Genomic DNA, 19368 nt, shown 5'->3' on the forward strand with positions numbered 1-19368 from the left:
AAGTAATCCTTGAGACAGAATATTTAGAGTCAAGACCAAATGCATTTAGCAGAGTATGCCCAAGGCTTTGAGCACCACTGTCTGGGAGTAACTAAAAGAAAAATCAGAACTTAAAGAGAGATCTCCAGTTAAGTGCTTGTGGTGTTTTTGTGTCAAGTAACCCTTGAGACAAAACATTTAAAGTCATGGCTAGCCTCAAGGTGCAAAGCACCAAAAGGAGATTTGCTGTGTTCAAGGATTAAACTGAAGTATAAAAGACTAGAGAGTTCATAATATTATCCAGATTCTAATTCCAGATGACAGTAACATTCTTCTGATTCAAAGGATAGTGAGATGCCAAACCTATTTAGGACTGCAGCTGTAAACCCCACTTTAAGAAGAGACATGAGCTTAATTGAACTCTCACTCTCATGCAAATTCACATCCTAGGCCTATATTAGTTTTGGTTGCTTGAGGACAAGCAATAATTCAAGTTTGGGGTTGTGATGCATGAGCATCTTCTCTATCTTTTTCTAGTGAATTTGCATTCAAATTGTTGAGTTTAATCAAAATTTAAATACCTTTTAGCCACTATGGATGCTACTTTGAGTTGTGTACAATTCTATTTATTTCAGGTCGGATGTATTTGACGGAGTTTTGTAGTAGAAAGGGAAGAAAGCAAATGATGCTGTCAACCCCGCCCTCCTTGCACTTAACCAGAAATAACTTGAGTTACAGAGATCCAATTGGCGTGGTTCCAGCGGCATTGGAAAGATAACTTTTAGGGCTTTCCAAAGATGAATAATAGTGCACACTTCTTCTCCAGCAAACTCTGCCCACTCCACGTTGAACTTGGCCCCTGCCAAGTTCAGCGTGGACTTGAAAACTCCCAGGGAAGCACACGCCACATCCCACGCTGAACTTGGGAAAAGCCAAGTTTAGCGTGGATTCAAAGGGACGCGCATAAAACCACATTGCCTTCTCCACGCTGAACTTGGGAAAAGCCAAGTTCAGCGTGGACCTCAACATCTCAAGTGGTCCCCATATACGCCCAAGAGCTTGCACGAATGATTAAGTAATTTTGATTAAATTTGTATTTTATTTTAAAATAGGAAAATATATTATTTTAGTTTTAGGAAATATATTTTACATTAATTAGGATTAGATATAAAAGGGTAAAGAATCAGCCCTTCGGGCTCTTCTCTTCTCTTCTACCTCATTCCGCAATTTACAGTTTTTCAGATCCTTATTTTCTCTTTGAACCATGAGCAACTAAACATCCATTGTTAAGGTTAGGAGCTCTATCTATTATATGGATTGATACTATTATTTTTCTATTTTAATTCATGTATTGATTTCTATTTTAAGAATTGTTTTCTTTCTTTATCTTATGAATTTGGGTGGAACGGAAGTATGACCCTTGTTCTAATTGAGTTCTTGTATAACTTGGAAAAACTCTTTACTTGAACAATAGTTTGAAAACAATTTCTCCTAAACTTCTAATTATCTGGACTTAACGGGATACATGACATATAATCCTTTTATATTTGGGTAATTAGAGTTTCTGTGGCACATAAACTATAATTGAACTTCATCCTCTAATTGGAATTAAGTGACCAAGGAATTGGCGGTTGATGAAAGTTAGAGTAGACTAAGAAGGTCTAAGGAATTAGGACTTAGTCATATATAGTTTGTCATGAATTGAATCTTGCATGATTAAAATAGTTAGTAAGAAAAGTCAATCCGAAAAATAGATATCTCTGAAACCTTAACTGTTTCTCCATATATTATTCTCATCAAAACACTGCTGGCTTTTCTGATTTTCTAAATTACTGTTTAATGCAATTGAGACCCAAATACTACTTTCTGTTTGTCTGACTAAGCAAATCACTTGACCATTGTTGCTTGATCCATCAATCCTCGTGAGATCGACCATCATTAACCTGAGGTACTACTTGGTACGATCCGGTGCACTTGCCGGTTAGTTTGTGGATTATAAATTCTGCACCAAGTTTTTTGACACCGTTGCCGAAAATTGACTGTAACTAACAACTATTAGTTGTTTTATTGCTTAGATTAGATAATTTTTACTTTAGTTAAAATATTTTTTAGCATTATTCATTTTCAATTTTCAATTATTCTTTTTTCTTTCTTTATTCTCGTTCACCCCTCCCCCACCCCGTTTTCTTTTTATTTTCTTTTACTTTCGTTTCTTTTTTTTAAATTTTTATTTCACTTTCGTATTGTTTCTTTCATTATTTTTTTTATTTTATTAGTTTTATTTGATCCATTTTTTTATTTCTTTTCAAACTTTTTTTCGTTCTTTTTTTATTTACCCTATTTTATTTTATTTTTGTTTTTTTTATTTATATATTCATTTTTTATTTTTATTTTTCTATTTTATTAGTCTTATTTAAATTTTAACTTTAACTCTTAAATTTTTGCTCAATTATTTTTTTTATTTTCTGAAATTAAGTTTGGTGTCGCCTAGTAATTTTATTTTAATTTACTTATTTATATTTTTTTAAAAAAAATAAAAAATAAAAAATAAAACTATTTCAAAGGTTTTAATTTTTTTTATTTAGTTGCTTTATTTTATTTCTTTTACATAGGTTATCTCAATTGGAATTTTCTGCACTCTGACGTAGAGATTCCCACTTTCTTTTGTTTTCTGTCTGTTTATGAGCAAGAACAGAGACAAAGAACCTTATTTAGACTTTGATCCTAAATCTGAAAGGACTTTAAGGCGGCATCTACAACAAGCAAGACTTTACAAGGCTGCAGAGTCCAACATGGATCATAATAATCATGTTGCTAATGCCAATGTGGCAAATCCAATTGGGAATGAGGAACCCAAAAGAGTGCTTGGCTCTTATACTACTCCTAATGCAGATCTTTATGACAAAAGTATTGTGGTGCCTAGGGGTGCACAGACCCGGCCCGGCCCGAAGGCCCAGTCCGGTCCCGAACACTTTTGGGGCTAATTTAGTGTGATTTCATCGGGTTTAGGGCCGGGTAAGGGTCTCAAAAATAGATCCGATCATTATTTCGGGTCGGGTTCGGGCCATAGCTCGGGTCACCCGAAGTCGGCCCGGTGACCCGGGCATCATACACAATTAATATTTTGTGTTATTAGTGATTGATCATGACTATTCTTATGTGGAATTTAAGTATTGTAAATCTTAATATTTTGTGTTATTAGTCATTATAAGACTATAAGTTAATGTTTTATGTTTAGAATGCATAAGACTTTATACTAATGCATAATATTGTGTTATTTGTATTGATTTAAATATTTGGTATTATTAGACAATATTAGTATTGATTGTGGTTATACTTTAGTATTGATTGTGGTTATGCTTTAATTTTGAAGAAGGGTTGGTTCTTGTTATATTTTTCTAAGTGAATTTTACCATGTTAAATAATGGTTGGAGTCTTGAAAATTTGGATATTTTTACATGCTAACTTACAAGAAGGTATCAACGTAATGTAATGTTAACGGCCCGATTTTCACCCGGTATAATTGTGGCCCGAAAGTGTATTGGTTTCATCGGGTCTAGGGCCGGGTTCGGGTCTAATAAATAGACCCAGTGTATATTTCGGGTCGGGTCTGGGTCACATCAAACCCGGCTTCACCCGGCCCATGTGCACCCCTAGTGGTGCCTCCTATAGCTGCAAACAATTTTGAACTGAAACCACAACTAGTTACTCTTGTGCAACAGAATTATCAATATCATGGAGTCCCTCAGGAAGATCCAAATCAGTTTATTTCTGATTTTCTGCAGATTTAAATAAAAATTCACGTAACTCAAAGAAATAAATTGCTTAAATGGCCGAAAGTGAGCATGCTGCTTTTCTTTCCCTCTTTTACAAATGACATAAGTTACTGTTAGTGCTATAGTGAGTAACAGTGAATATAATTTTTTTTCGCGCATGTAGTTGGTCACCAGTTGGTCCGCATATATGATCAGGGATCAGTGACGGAGCCAAAAAATTCAAGGGTTGGGGACAAAAATATATACACTAAAATAAATTTTGTTGAACATTATTAATTATACAAAGATATAAAAATTAAAAAAAGTTCATGAACACTTTTATTCTTAAAATACTATTCATTATTTAAAATTTATAGAAAATATTTTTTATTTATAAAACTTGAACTTAAAACATTTTAATTAAATTATATATAACTTGTTATTCTAACTAATTTTTTTTATACATATTTAGTAATAAAGACAGTATCAACTAGCACATTAGCGACTAATGATACACTAGTATTTATAATTCAAAACTAAAATTATATATAAATACCAGACCATGTAAATCTGTATATAAAAAGTATGTTTGTATAAAATAATAGAAACTTAATTTACAATTTTTTTTCTTTCTTTCTTTTTAAAATAATTAAATTTGTTATATATTTTTTACTTTAATTTTGATATAAAAATGCATCAAAATGTGACATCTAAAGTATTTTTTTAGAGTATATATTTAATGTATATCCACTCCTTCGGAGTTTATTTGTTGTTAGCACATTTTAGAGTTATATTTTGTTAGCAATGTAAATTTTTTGATAGTATTTTCGTTGTTTGCTCGTTTGAAATAATTTGTTTCAAAATATTATTCTTTCTTCTATTAATTACCGTTAGGTTAGCAACTTTATTTTAAAATAATAAAAATATTTAGTAGTCAATAGAATTCAGCCCAATATTTTATTAGATTTGATTACAAGTATATGAAATTATTCCGTTAAATAAATTTCAAATTAAATAAATGATATTGTTAAACTAATTTTAATCTTAAAATAAAAGATGACTAATAAATGATATCGTTTTTGGGTTTACAAACAAATACAATAAAATCGCCAATAGGGGACTATAGGAGACTTTGCGAGTTTCCTTATTTACTGGATTACTGGAGATTTATGGTGTTTTTCGGTTCGAGCTCCTTTTCCGTCGGTCTTTTTCCAGAAAACACTACGTATATGATAAATTAAGCATTGTTCTTTCAGGAATGTGACCTTATCTATTTCCGATCGTAGCCTTGTTTTGCTACTTTCTGGTGTGTCTTTTTCATTGGTTAAGAATCTTGTTTGATATTGTGCAGCACGCATGCTGAAGTGTATATTTTGCGTTTCGATGCAGGCGTCCCGTCGTCTCTTGTTTGGCCCAAAGCCAAGCGACAATGTTGCACATAAAATGAAGTGATCCTTGCCGCTCCCCCCTCCAGCTCGAGATGTTCCCCGTCGTGTGCCCGAAAAAGGCTTACGAGAAGCCCTGTCAGGTAAGCAAGTGCCTACTTCCTTGTAGGTTTGGGGAGATTATGATACGAACGTCGTGTGTTGTGTCGTGCATTCTAGTTAGGGGTGGCAAGCGGGGAAGCCCGTCCCGCCCCGCCCCGCCAGAAGCCCCCCTTTGGCGAGCTGGCCCGTCCCGCCCCGCCTAGTGAGGCGGTCCTAGAATCCCACCCCGCCCCGCCTAACTGCGGGCTGACGGGCTGGCGAGCTAAGCCCGCCAAAGCTCCTTTTTTTTATTATTAACTACTAAATAATATATATAATTTCACAATCATATTAATAAATTTATAGTTTCTAAAAGCATAAAAAATTATATTTGATATATTCCTAAACATCAAAATCTTTGTAATTATAAATATCTAATAAACATAATTATAAACCAAGTTTTCATCCAAAACATAAGTATAAATATTCTCTCCAAAGCAAAATAAATATAATTTAAAACATAATTATAAATATTGTCTCCAAAGTAACCTAAACATAATCCAAACTACTCAATTTTTATCATCATACTCTTGTAAGTTAGGTTGGGGGAAGTTAGGTTTTGGCCAAAAAATTGTAAAAATACCCCCTCACTAAAAAAATACTAAGCCCGGCGGGGAAGCCCGCCCCGCCCCGCCAAAGCCCGCAATTTAAGCGGTACGGATTAGGCGGGCTTTTGCTATTTGGCGATCCTAATTTTCCAGCCTGGCCTGCTTTTTTGGCGGGTTACGCGGGCCGGCCCGGCGGGTTTAGGCCCATTTGCCGCCCCTAATTGTGGTACATGATAACTGTTTAGTTGACATTGTTCTTTTAGGGTACCTCCGGAAGTGAACGACGAGCCACTCGTCTCGGCAGCAAGCTGCAACTCTGTGTGTCTAGGGCCCAATAATGTAAGCATCATAGACCAGTATTTCGATGTCGTCCTTGTTGGCCGGACCGTTCGTGATTACTAAAATGCATTCTTAAATCCTCGCAGGAACGTAGTCCCATAGCAATGAGCGTGGTTAGTAGCGTATCCGGGATGCAGTCCGATATCAATAGATTGTCCGAAATCATTCGTCGCCATGATGCGGTGGTGTTGGAGATAAGGGACGCTGTCAACCTTCTAACCCAACAAAAGTCTTCAATCGCGGCAGATGCGCCCTGCTTTGCACCTTGCGCGCATTGCAAAAGCTGCCGAAGGGACATCGACGTCAATCGGCCCAAAGGGAATGAGACAACCATGAAACCTGTGAGCAAGAGTTGTCGTGGAAAAAAACACGGTCGCCTGATCTGGCATCAACTCCCGTAATTGACACCACCTTCACGGTTGATCACATCCCTTTTTTCACCAAGAGAAATAAGAAGCCCACCCGAAAACTGTTCCCAACTCGGAAAGCGCCGCGATCTATGCATGTCCCCGAAGTGGTGTGTACCTAGCCGCCTTTTGTATTTCTTTGAACTGTAGTTGATTCCAATTTTTTTTCTTCACTGGTAGTCATGACATAATCCCGTTGCACCATTTTTAGTTGGATCTAAGCTCGGACGACGACCCGGAGAAGACAGCGCGGCACACTAAATCCAGTAGGGGCTTGGAGACATTGGGACTAGCTGGACGGCGAGGGCGCGACGCACCTGCCCTGGAAAAAGAAGGAGTCGTGAACTTAGGCCGGCTACTAAGCATGAAAGTTGAATGCATTCCAAAGGTGATTAAGTGTATATGGGTAATCAAATAAGTAGTTCTAATTGCCTAGTCCGCTCAGGGTGTCGTATCCACTTGAACTGAGTGATTTTCATTGATTATTTGTAGTCCATGAACTTGGTCTTCCCTCCAAACAATGAAATGAATTTGTCAGGGGTGGAGCTGGCCGTTGCAACTTACATCTTCAACAAAGATCTTCAAGAGAGGTATGCAAACCAATGACAATCAGCTCAGGATTATCCCGTTGCATTTTACTGCCTTGTCCCCATTGGGATCTTAGTGCCCTACCCCTGAATAGGTGATGAGTGAGCATCTTGTCTATCTTTTCCTAGTGAATTTGCATCTAATTTATTGAGTTTAATTAAGAATTAATTATATTTTAGCCACTATGAATGCTATTTTGAGTTTTGTACAATACTGTTTATTTTAGGTAGCATTTGGCGGAATTTGATGGAGTTTCTGCAGAGAAGGAGAAGAAGCCAAGGAGATGACCAGCGAATACCGACGTGGACGCATGGCTCATGCGACCGCGCGAAATGGAGGAAATCGCAATGACGCGATCGCGTGCCTGACGCGATCGCGTGGACTGGAATCTGCACAAATGACGCGAACGCGTGGATGACGCGGACGCGTCACATGCGCCACGTGCAGAAAATGTAGAAAAATGCTGGGGGCGATTTCTGGGCTGTTTTGACCCAGTTCTTAGCCCAGAAATCACAGATTAGAAGCTGCAGAATGGACAAATCAAGTGGTCCCACCCATCAGCTGAAGACTTGTTAATTAATTCAAATTTAAATTCAAATCTTATTTTAGGAAAAGATATTATTTTAATTTTAATTTTTAGATATTTGATTATTAGGATTAGTTATAAAAGGAATCCCAATAGGGTGGTTCCGAGGAGGAGATTACACAACATTATTCCATACAAATTTACATTTCATATTCCATGAGCAACTAATCCTCCATTGTTAAGGTTAGGAGCTCTGTCTATTGTATGGATTGATAATATTATTTTTCTATTTTAATTCATGTTTTGATTTATATTCAATAATTGTTTTCGTTCTTTATTTTATGAATTTGGGTAGAATGGAAGTATGACCCATTTTTCTATTTGAGTTCTTGTAAAACTTGGAAAAGCTCTTTACTTGAACAATAGCTTGAAAACATATTATCCTGAATTTTTAATTGTTTGGACTTAACGGGATACGTGACATATAATCCCCTTATTTTTGGATAATTAGGATTCTTGTGGCATATAAACTGGAGTTTGATCATCACCCTCTAATTGGAATCAATTGACCAAGGAATTGGCAGTTGACAAATTTTAGAGGAGACTAGGAAGGTCTAAGGAATTAGGGTCTAGTCACAAATAGTTTGCCATGAATTAAATCGTGCATGATTAAAATAGTTAATAAGAAAAGTCAATCAGGAAAATAGATAACTCTGAAGCCTTAACTATTTCCCCATATATATTTCACAGCTCATTTACTGCTTGCTTTAAGAAATTCTTAATTATTTTTTAATGCGTTTGAACTTCCAAACACTATTTTTTTGTCTGTCTAACTAATTCTATCAAACGCTATTGTTGCTTAATCCATCAATCCTCGTGGGATCGACCCTTACTCACGTAAGGTATTACTTGGTACGACCCGGTGCACTTGCCGGTTAGTAAGTGTGGTTGTAAAAATACCGCATCAATAGGCAGCATAAGCATCCTCCTCCATGGCAAATTCTCTACCTAAGAAGTCATCCGCGGCAGGTTGCCCTCTCGGGCCACCATCTCCCAAGTTTTTTGCACCGCTCGACCCCTTACCATCAACAGCATCCCCTCCACCTTTTTCCCCACCGTCAGAACCCCCTGGGACTCAAAGCCCTCTTCATCGTCATATTCGTCGTCACTCGCACAATAGTATCCGCAACAATCATCAGAACTACTCCCATTCGAGCCTTCACTTTCAAGGTTGAACATACACTTGAACTCCATCAGATAAAGTTGTGCAAATTTCTAGCCAAATTACATGAAAAGTTGGAAGTGAGCCGAGCTGAGTCGAGCTAGACCAAACTCAAGCTCGGCTCACCAAAATTGAGTTTGGCTCACGGCTCGACTCATTAACAATCGAGCCTATTTCTTAAGCTCAAGCTCGGCTCACCAAAAGCTCACAAGCTGGCTCAAACTCACGAGTTGGCTCAAATAATAGAAACATAAATACATAATCTATAATTTTATATCAATAAATTATAACTTATATATTCTAAAAAATATTTGAAAAGAACAATTATTGTTTATCTATCAATAAATATAAATTTTTTATTTATGTCTTACATCAAAATTATATGTAATAAATAAATATAAAATTTTAAATAATTAAGATCATTAATATATATAATTATATATTATTATTTCATATGTACATATATAATATTAAAAGTATAGACTAGATGCATATAGGATATGTGTATTAATAATTATATATATAATCAAGCCAGCTCACGAGCTAATGAGCCGAGCTTATCCAAGTTCAAGCTCGACTCATTTAATTTATGAGCTCAATTTCAGGCTCAAGCTTGGTTCACCAACTCACGAGCTTAGCTTATCGAGCTATTAACGAGTCGAGCTCGAGTTGGCTCATAAGCTGGCTTGACTCACTTTCAGCCCTTGAAAACCACAAAAAAGGCAACACATAATCAATATAACTATACAGTCAAAACATCAACCACATATCTCCCAAGCCAGGGTATGTTCTATACCACAAATAAGACATAACCATTGCATTGAAATTCTGCTACCATAGATTTCATCAACTTCGAAAAATCAGAAACAGCAAATCATTATAATTAAGTAACACATTATATCTTGAGGGAAGTTATATCTAATTAGATAGCACTCATTATATCACAAGTGACTCCATCTTTTAACGGCTGGAAGTAAAAAACAAAAAACAATAATGTGTGTCACAACCTTAACAACATATCAGGATCTACTTATAACTCATAAACAACCTTCATTATAACTTACATACATGGGAAATAACATATAAGTGCCTAGTCAAGAACTATGTATTCATTAATCAACCTACCTCCCTAGTGGTACCCATTTCAATAGAATTCTTATTTTCTGTTTGGATCTTGCTTGCCTTTTATGTCTTTTCTTATTATCTATCAAGCAAAAAATGGACACTCATTCTAGAAATTCATCCCGTAAGAACACTTTCATCTAATTTTTTATACAATGATATATATGTCAAACTGAAAAATAAAAAAGGCCATCTCGAACTGTATTAACAAAAATTTGACTTCAGAATTTTATCTTCAGGCCCTCTAGGAAATCTGTTTTGAGTTGATATTCACAAGAAATGCTATGAGATAGAGCTATTTGAAATATCAATAGCCATTGATCATCAAGTTTAGAGTAATCCTCCTTAGAGTTTAGTTGAAGGCTATTTGTTACAATCCAATAATATAATCGGCACTTTATGTTACAAAATCTTCAAACAAGTATTCAAATTAAGCTTGAAAACATCATCTTATAAAACATGCTAAACTATACTAAGCGCATGAGCGATGTATTCACACAGCAGCAGATAGTTTTTCAGCAAATTTTAAGAAAAAAGTATCCAAAAAGAGGTTGAGACTAAAACATAGATTTGACTAATCTAATGAGGCTGACATTAGATTTTGTTGGAAGTTATATAGACGAATCGAATAACAAATTTCGACAAGCGTTTACAGACAGAGACATCCATGATTTACTGTGGTTCGGTCCTAACCTAGAATCTGCATCCAGTTCTCACCAAGCAACTTGACGACAAATTTCCTTATTTCTTTTAACACAGATCAAACTCAAACACAAACTTCACACCAAAGATTACAACTTACAGGAGTAAACTCAAAAATCCTTCAAGCCTTCACTTTGACCAACAGAACTAGAATTTATTTCTTTTTAAGGTTTGAAAATGCGTGTGCATACTTATCTAACATGAATAGCGAGGAATGGCGAGAAGGTGGCTACATACCTGGCTGCGAAGTCAGAGCACCACCACTCCAGGGCTACGACGAAGTAGCGGATGATTAGCGACCTCAAAAGCACAAAGACCACCACCGACCACGCCTAACAGAGCTCAATCCCGCGCGCGACGGACGGCGGCCGTGCGATGCCCAGCGGCGGCGGTGCACCAGTGTGAACCTAGGGTTTGGTTCGATGTGAGGTGAAGGGTGGGACAAAGACCCAACTTCACAGCCTCTACTCCAATTTTTTTTTCCTCCCGCGCCCAACAAGGCCCAATTCAACAAGTTTCCACCAACGGCGTCCCAGCACACTCAACTCCATTGAATTTCACGCCACCAGCTCGGCTAAATCGACCCTTCCATCAACGCCATCAACCTCTTGACAACCTGCTGGATCCTGCATACTAAAGATAACACGTATCTGCATTCTATATAAAAAGAAGCTACATCTGTATATTTGTATGAAGCTATGATGCACGGACACTAACACGGACACGGGACACGACACGACACGGGACACGCCGACACGCGAATTTTAAAATCTTACATGACACGGGGACACACATACATATAAAATATAAAGTACTTTTTAGATAAACCGTAATGATATTTTAATATTTTATTGATATTAAAATATAAATTAATTTTTTTAATTATTTTTAATGTCTTATTTTAATTATATCAAGTATTTAAAATATTTTTTGTTTTAATAAATAATAATATATACTATATCTAAATTTATTTTAAGAATATCTATTAAGAATAAGACCGGACACGCTGACACATGATGGTATTTAGGTGTGTCTAAGTGTGTCCGGAGAAGAATTTTTTATTTTTTATTGAGACATGGTTTGGACACAGCAGACACGCGTGTCGGACGAGTGTCGGTGAGTGTCGTGTCCGAAATGTGTCCGACACGCAGACACGGCAACTTAGCAAAGTGTCCGTGCTTCATAGGTATGAAGTTATATCTGTACACTAGAGTAGTCCTCAATAAATTATTTAAAGTTATCCTATTTTTAGCGCTTTTTATTAACCATTCGATAACTTAAGATCTATAAGTCATCCGATAACCAATATATGTCCTTCAAAAAATAGGGAAAAAATAAGCATAAAAATGCTCTTTTTCATTTTGAAAGTAACAGAAAGTACTATATTGAAAAGAAAATTTGAGAATGAAAGAGGGAGGAAACGGATGTTAAATTTGACAAGTAATTAAACCACGTTCCCATTTTTGTTTGCAGGAAAAATAAATTTATTGTAGTTGACTTAAAAATTTAATCAGCTGTTGGAACTCCATTTCTAGAAGGTTTAGATCAAACATGAAAATTCAAAAGTTGATGGCTTAGATATTCCTAGTTGAAAATGTCAAATTCCAAGTTTAAAAAAATAGGCCAATTCCTTCATGGTGCCGGGATCTAACACGTGGAAAGTGAAAGATATTTTTTTCACTGTAGACATATTAATGAATAAAAATACGAATTTATTTTTTTTAATTATTCTTTTAATATTTAAATAAATAAAATTTAAATATATATAGTATTTTTTGAAAACATAAAAAAGATAAAATTAAAATTTTTATTTAAAAATTAAAAAATAATTAAAAAATAAATTAAAATTTTCAATAATTCTTTTAAATTATTAAAACGCTTGTTTATACAAATTTTTTTACGAATAAATATAGTTAAATCTCTAAAGTGATTCTTGATATTCACATAATGTATTGTAGTATTTGAGTTTCATCTTTTCAATTGTACTATTTTCATTCCGCAAAAGAGTTAAGAGATTAATTTAGTACCCAAAGCTGAATTTTAAAGACGAAAATAATACAATTTAAATCTTAAAGACTAAATCATTGCAAAGCATAAATATCAAGAACCACCATAAAAATTTAATCGACAATCAGATATCAATCTATGGGTTACCACTTAGAATGTCAAGGTCAAGGTGGTTATTGGTTTAGAGAAATATTAGGGATATTAGAATTTATTATTTTTAATCATTACTATCAACTCAATTCTTTTAATTTAGTAATCCAACAATATATATTATCTTATATTTTTAAACATTATTAACTAATTAATGGTCAAGAAAAATAAATTCTGATAATCCTCTAGCATTTTTCATTTTTTTACCATCATCAATGAATATTCATTCTAAAATATATAGAATTGTCTCCGTGAATGACAATAAATTTCAATTAGCATATTTAATTTGTATTTTTATGATTTGTCGTGCAGTAATTGTAATTGTACTGATTTTCTTCAATATTTTGTGATATTATTATTGCTCTTATTTTAAAAATGTTAGACAATAATATAAAATTCTTTTATATGTTTAATACATAACAAAATTAAACTAAAAAAAAAAAAGCAAACACATGAGAAATTTGTATCTAGTACCAAGAATAGCACTTTTTTTTTATTGTATCGAAGTTCATATCATCTCTCTCAAAAAGAAGACCACCAACAATATTTCCAAAATTTGATAAATTTAGATAACAAATATATAACTAGTTACATAATGCTAAATTCTATATCAACACCAACATTTAAATCCAAACCCAACCCATTAAAATTTGCACCATCAAAAGAGTGAAAAAGAATGATGATGATTACTGTGGAGAAGGGGCAGATGCTGATGAAATATCTTCAGAGAGATTATTAGAAACAGGTCCTGGGGCTGCAACTCCTGAGCTCATTAGCTCAACCATGGCACGGTGAGGATTTGTCTTGTGCTTCTCACATAGCTCTGGCAAATACACTCCTGCATAAATTTAAATATAAGAATAATTAATATATATATTTTAAGGTCAATTTTATGATAGTTGTTATTACAATAGTAGTTATGGACTTATGGTGATCATATATTTTGACAACACTTAAAAAGTATAGCTAAAATTAATGTTATTTTTTTTTATTTGTTTAAATTAAAAAATATAATTTTAATTTTAGCTATTTTTTTAAATTTTGTCAAAATTTTATAGTCATCATAATTTTAGTTACCATAAAATGCATTTTAATAGGTCACAGATACAAAAATTTGGCCATTTAAAAGTGATAATGGAATAAACAGAGTCCTCTCTGCATGCAATCTAAACTAAAGAATGCAAATGTGCAACACTTCCATATCCGTATTAATTACTTCTTTGATTTTGTGAAGAATAAAGAACAATATATATACTTTGATTAGATTTGAAGTTTATTTGAAGATATGATTTTCCTATGGTGTGGTATGTTGAAAGCTTTCATTGTGAATAGTAAGAGCAAAACATATTATAAGATAACTTAGCTTTCAAAGATTTCTTTAAAATAATTATTCCATGCATTGAATTGGAAAAAAAATAAAAATGAATTCCGATCTTACCCTCTCCAGCAGCCAAGTTGAAGAAAAGGTCAACAATGTTAGGGCAATTCTTGTAACATGCTGGGGAGCAAAGCTTGCCGGAGAATTGTGGCTCAAAAAAAGCATCAGATGAGATCCCAACTGAGCTCCTATCAACCCCACAATCGGCCACACATTGGTCCGTCTCGATGTACTCCGACATCCTCTCCACCACGGCTTCTGACGTCCGGCATTGGTACTCCACGCCGCCGTCCGCCGCTCTCTCCGTCTCTAATAAGCACCTCTTCCCTGAGGAGGCTATTGAGAATGCACACAAGTCCTTTGGCAAGTCCTCACATACCAACTCACCTGCCAATTCATCAATTTTACATTTTATTATTTTATATATCCTAAAATCAAATTAATTTAAGGAATTATTTGCATGCCCTACTTATTTTCGAGACATTTTTTTAAGGGTGCAACTTTGAAATTTTCCTAAAATATTGTTTGATATAAAAATCGATGATAATATATAAATTAACTTACTTAATGTTATATATTAAGGGATTGATATATTCAAGGTGGTTTCTCCTTAATTGACCCAAAAATTAAACTACGCTATACTAATAATATCTAATTATCTCATAGTAATTATGTTTGATTCCATATATATAAAATGACTTCATTATTGTGGTATGAAAGAAAAAACAAATGAGCAAGACATGAAAAATATCAAAGAGACCATACGTACCTAAAGATGCATGGATGAAAAGGGAAGAAAACAAGAGAACCAAAGGCAATTTCTTTGAGAAAGACATGGTTTCAAAATTATGGGTGTTGTTTGTTTGTTTGTTTGTTTGGTTTTTTCTTTTTAGGAGTGCTTCAAATCTTTGAGGAGAAGCTGTGGAGAATTTGTTTTGTGAATTTGGTAGCACTAAAATGTGAATGTATTTATATATAGTTGTATGTGACAAGTGGAACAAAATTACGCGTCCCCTAATAGACTTTTTAATTCGTGTATATGGACGCGGTTACATGTGGTTCTCAAAGTTTGGCTTAGTCACAAATATCATTTTCCACAATATACTTAATCAACATTAAATAATGAGACACATTTCTATGAAAATATTAAAAAAAAATTATTAAACTTTATTGCTTTTGATCGTTGGTGTGAGCCGTTTACTTTCATTGTTTCGTGGTAATGCATGAGTCATGGTATTAATTGATTACTACCTACTAAGACGTGTTTGGATGTATTATTAATTTTCCAAGAAATTCATAAGGCGGCATCGTGGTCAAGACTCAAGACGCATATTTTGTAATCATTCATATTTTTCTAGAAATTTTCTATTTTTTACACTTTTTATACATGTAGCGACCAAAGAAAGTTCAGCTTATACCACTAATGATAATAAGCCTGAAAATTCTACATCATAAAAGTGGGAGTGTAAAAATTAATAACTAACTCCAAAACCTAACAAACAAGTGTCATTAAAAGGTATTTAGACTCTCTTGATGTGCTTTTGTAACAAGCAGGAATATCATACTTTGAAAATGTTTTATTTTTTATTTTTATTTTTTTGCATTTCCTGACAAAGCACAAAAAAAATTATATAAACCATGTTCTTTCAAAATTTATATATTTGACACGTCAAAAAAGTCTTTACTTTAAAATATTTGTAAAGTATAAAGAGATATTAAAATTATGCATAAAAATTATTCATTTTCTCCTTCTTATTTTATCTTTTTATGATTCTTTTTGTTTTACTCTTTTAATAAGAATAATATATATATATATATATATATATATATATATATATATATATATATATATATATAATACTGCAAAATTATTAAGAAAAGAGAAGGAAAAAAAAAAATACACATAGCAACAACAATAGCAATAAAAGAACAACAATGAGAAGAATGCACAAAGAAATGCGAAGAAGAAGGATGAGGAGAAACACAGAATACAAATGTTTATATTAGTCGAGATTGTTGGAGGCCAATAAAACTGATTTTTGTTAGATTTAGACTAACTTAATTAACTTTGGTTGTAAAAAAACTTAAATATATAACAAAACTTTTTTTACTAAAAAATAATTTAAAATATTAAATATAAAATTAAGAAAAAAATAAAATAATTTTTATCCATTAATATTATACAGGAAGATGAATAATATTTGGGATGCAAATTTTTATTCTGGCTTCCAATTAAATTTGTGGGAAAAGAAATAAATTTCAATGACATTTAAAAATAACTAACTTATAATGGCATTCGTAAATACTTATCTTTATGTTGAGTTTCTTATATACGATAACGTAATGTTTTTTTCTTAACTTATTTAATTTAAATTTATTTATTATATTTTTTAAAAGGTAAGATAATATAATTAATTTAGGTTAATCTAGCAGTTAATTTACTAATTTGCTTAAGTGTCGAAAATTATTTAGATTTCGCTTTGTGCATATAATAAGTCATTAACTAGTAATAAACTCTTAAATAGAATTTAAATTCGCTACAAATTAATCATTGACTTATCAGGTTAAAAAATATCATCAAAAACAAAAAAATGTATGATTATTTAAACGATGCATATTTTTTTATAATTTATTATTTCTAGTTAACTTTTAAATTAGAATGTTAAAATTTACAATCATATGAAAATAATTATAAAAAATAATTATTCTAAAACAATAGAAAAATAATTGAATCTGTTTGCAAAGTTGCTACTTGCTAGTGTTTATTATATGAGACATGTTATATTTACAAATTTTTTTGGCATACAAGTTTATACAAATTAGTTCAAATCCAACAAAAATAATCCTCAATTTAGAGAGCGTATAAACACGCGCTTTTTCAACTTTAAATAGCGCAAAATAAGAAACAATTCTTCTCCAACATTTGTATTTTACGTTCTTCCTCCTCTTTCTTCTCCTCCTTCTTCTTCTTCTCCTTCTTCTTTGCATTCCTCTTCTTTTTTTATCACGTTCCTCCTTCTTCTTCTTCACGTGTTTCATCCTCATCGTCGTTCTTTTTATTGTTGTTATTATTGCTGCATTTTTTTCTCATCTTCTATTTATTGATTTTACAACATTATGTATTTTTTTTCTTCTTTGTTTGATTTTTTCTCCCAAGAAGAAACAGAAGAAGAGGAGGATGAAGAGAAATGGTTTTGAATTATGCAGAACTTATCAGTACAAAAACACCAAAAATTCTTAAACAACACACATAAATATCTTCGTTTTACACCGAAATTTGCTGCATATACACAAAAATGTTTTCTCTAATGTTGTATTTTTTTTCTTCTTCTTTTCCTTATTTCTTTCTTTCTTTTAGTTGAATGAATGCAAGTTCATCATCTTTCAAGTAATTTTGTAACATTATGTGTTTCTTCTTCTTTATTTGATTTTTTTATTTTTATTCTTGTTAAAAGAGTAAAACAAGAAGAAACTTGAGAAGGTAAAACAAAAAAGAAAAGATGAATAAAAAAAATAAAGAAGATGATGATGATGGTGAAAAAGAAGAAGCAGCAGCACAAGATGAATAGGAGAAAGAGGAAGAGTTTTAAATTATGCAAAATTTATCAGAATAAAAATACACCGAAAATTTTTCACAGTACACTGAAAGATTTTCAAAATACACTGAAATATTTTCAAAATATACCAAAAAATGGAACAAGTTTATCAGAATAATAATTCAGATTCAGAACTCCTACACCAAAATTTTGCTACAAATGCACAAAAATATTTTCTTTAATGCATTTTTTTCATATTTCTTTTTTTTTAGTTGAATGAATGTATGTTCATCATCTTCAAGTAATTTTGTAGTATTATATGTTTCATATTCTTCTTTGTTTGACTTTTTATTTTTATTCTTGTTAAGAGAGTAAAATAAGAAGAAACTTGAGAAGGTAGAAGAAGAAGAAGAAGATGATGATGATGATGATGATGATGATGATGATGATGACGACGACGACGACGATGAAAAAGAAGAAGAATGAAGTAGTAGCAAAAGATGAGGAGGAGGAGAGGAAGAGGAAGAGTTTTGAATTATGCAGAACTTATCAAAATAAAAATACATCGAAAGATTTCCAAAATACACCAAAATATTTGCAAAATATACCAAACGAAAATGGAATAAATTCATCACAATAATAATTTAGATTCAGAACTCCTACATCAAAATTTTGCTACAAATGTGCAAAAATATTTTCTTTAATGCATTTTTTCTTCTTCTTTTTTTCTTTTAGTTGAATAAATGTAAGTTCATCATCTTTCAAGTAATTTTACAGTATTATGTGTTTCTTCTTCTTCTTTGTTTAATTTTTTTGTTTTTATTCTTGTTAAGAGAGTAAAACAAGAAGAAATTTGAGAATGTTAAACAAGAAGAAAAAGATGAATAAGAAAAAAAGATGATGATGATGGTAAAAAAGAAGAAGAAGCAACAACAGAAGATGAGGAGGAGGAAGAGGAAGAATTTTGAATTATGCAGAATATATCAAAATAAAAATACACTAAAAAATTTTCACAATACACTGAAAGATTTCCAATATATGCCGAAAATTTTCTAAAATACACCGAAACGAGAATGGAGCAAATTCATCATAATAATAATTCAGATTCATAACTCTAACACCGAATTTCTTTATTGATTGCGACACACAAACTCAATTTAAAAATAACACACAAAAATGACTATATTATTGATGTGTGTGCATCTTTAGTGTTTTTCCCCCTTGTTTTCAAGTAATTTATTAAAAATTTCTGTTAAATAATCAATAAATTTGAGGTTAGAATGAATATTACTTTGATTAGTTGAATTGATTAATTACAGGAAGCTTACGAAGGAAAACACAAATAAACAGAATAGAAAGCATGCAAAAAAAAGCTTCCTGAAACAGAAGAATCATAGAAACAGAAAGCTCTATGGAACAGAAAGCTCCTGGAAAGCAAAAGGAAGCATTGACGTTGTACGTGAACCAAATTGATACACTACATGAAAGAAGTAAAAGGAAGTGTGCATACACACGCACCTGTGCGTATGCACAAATCACAAATATTAAACAATTTACATAGTACGTAGGCATTTTCACGTACT

General features: G+C 32.7%; 1 protein-coding gene across 1 annotated transcript; it reads right to left on the reverse strand.

Moving 5' to 3' along the window:
• Positions 1-13331: 13331 nt before the first annotated feature.
• LOC112727869 (uncharacterized) lies at positions 13332-15338 on the reverse strand. The gene is made up of 3 exons (XM_025777792.2): positions 15019-15338; positions 14310-14636; positions 13332-13709 (listed from the first exon to the last, which is right to left on the reverse strand). Exons 1-3 carry the CDS (start codon positions 15083-15085, stop codon positions 13558-13560), a joined length of 546 nt encoding a protein of 181 aa, XP_025633577.1. The 5' UTR covers positions 15086-15338; the 3' UTR covers positions 13332-13557.
• Between the last annotated feature and the right edge of the window lie 4030 nt (positions 15339-19368).

The sequence above is a fragment of the Arachis hypogaea genome, chromosome 12 (assembly GCF_003086295.3).
Source record: "Arachis hypogaea cultivar Tifrunner chromosome 12, arahy.Tifrunner.gnm2.J5K5, whole genome shotgun sequence".
NCBI lineage: Eukaryota > Viridiplantae > Streptophyta > Magnoliopsida > Fabales > Fabaceae > Arachis > Arachis hypogaea.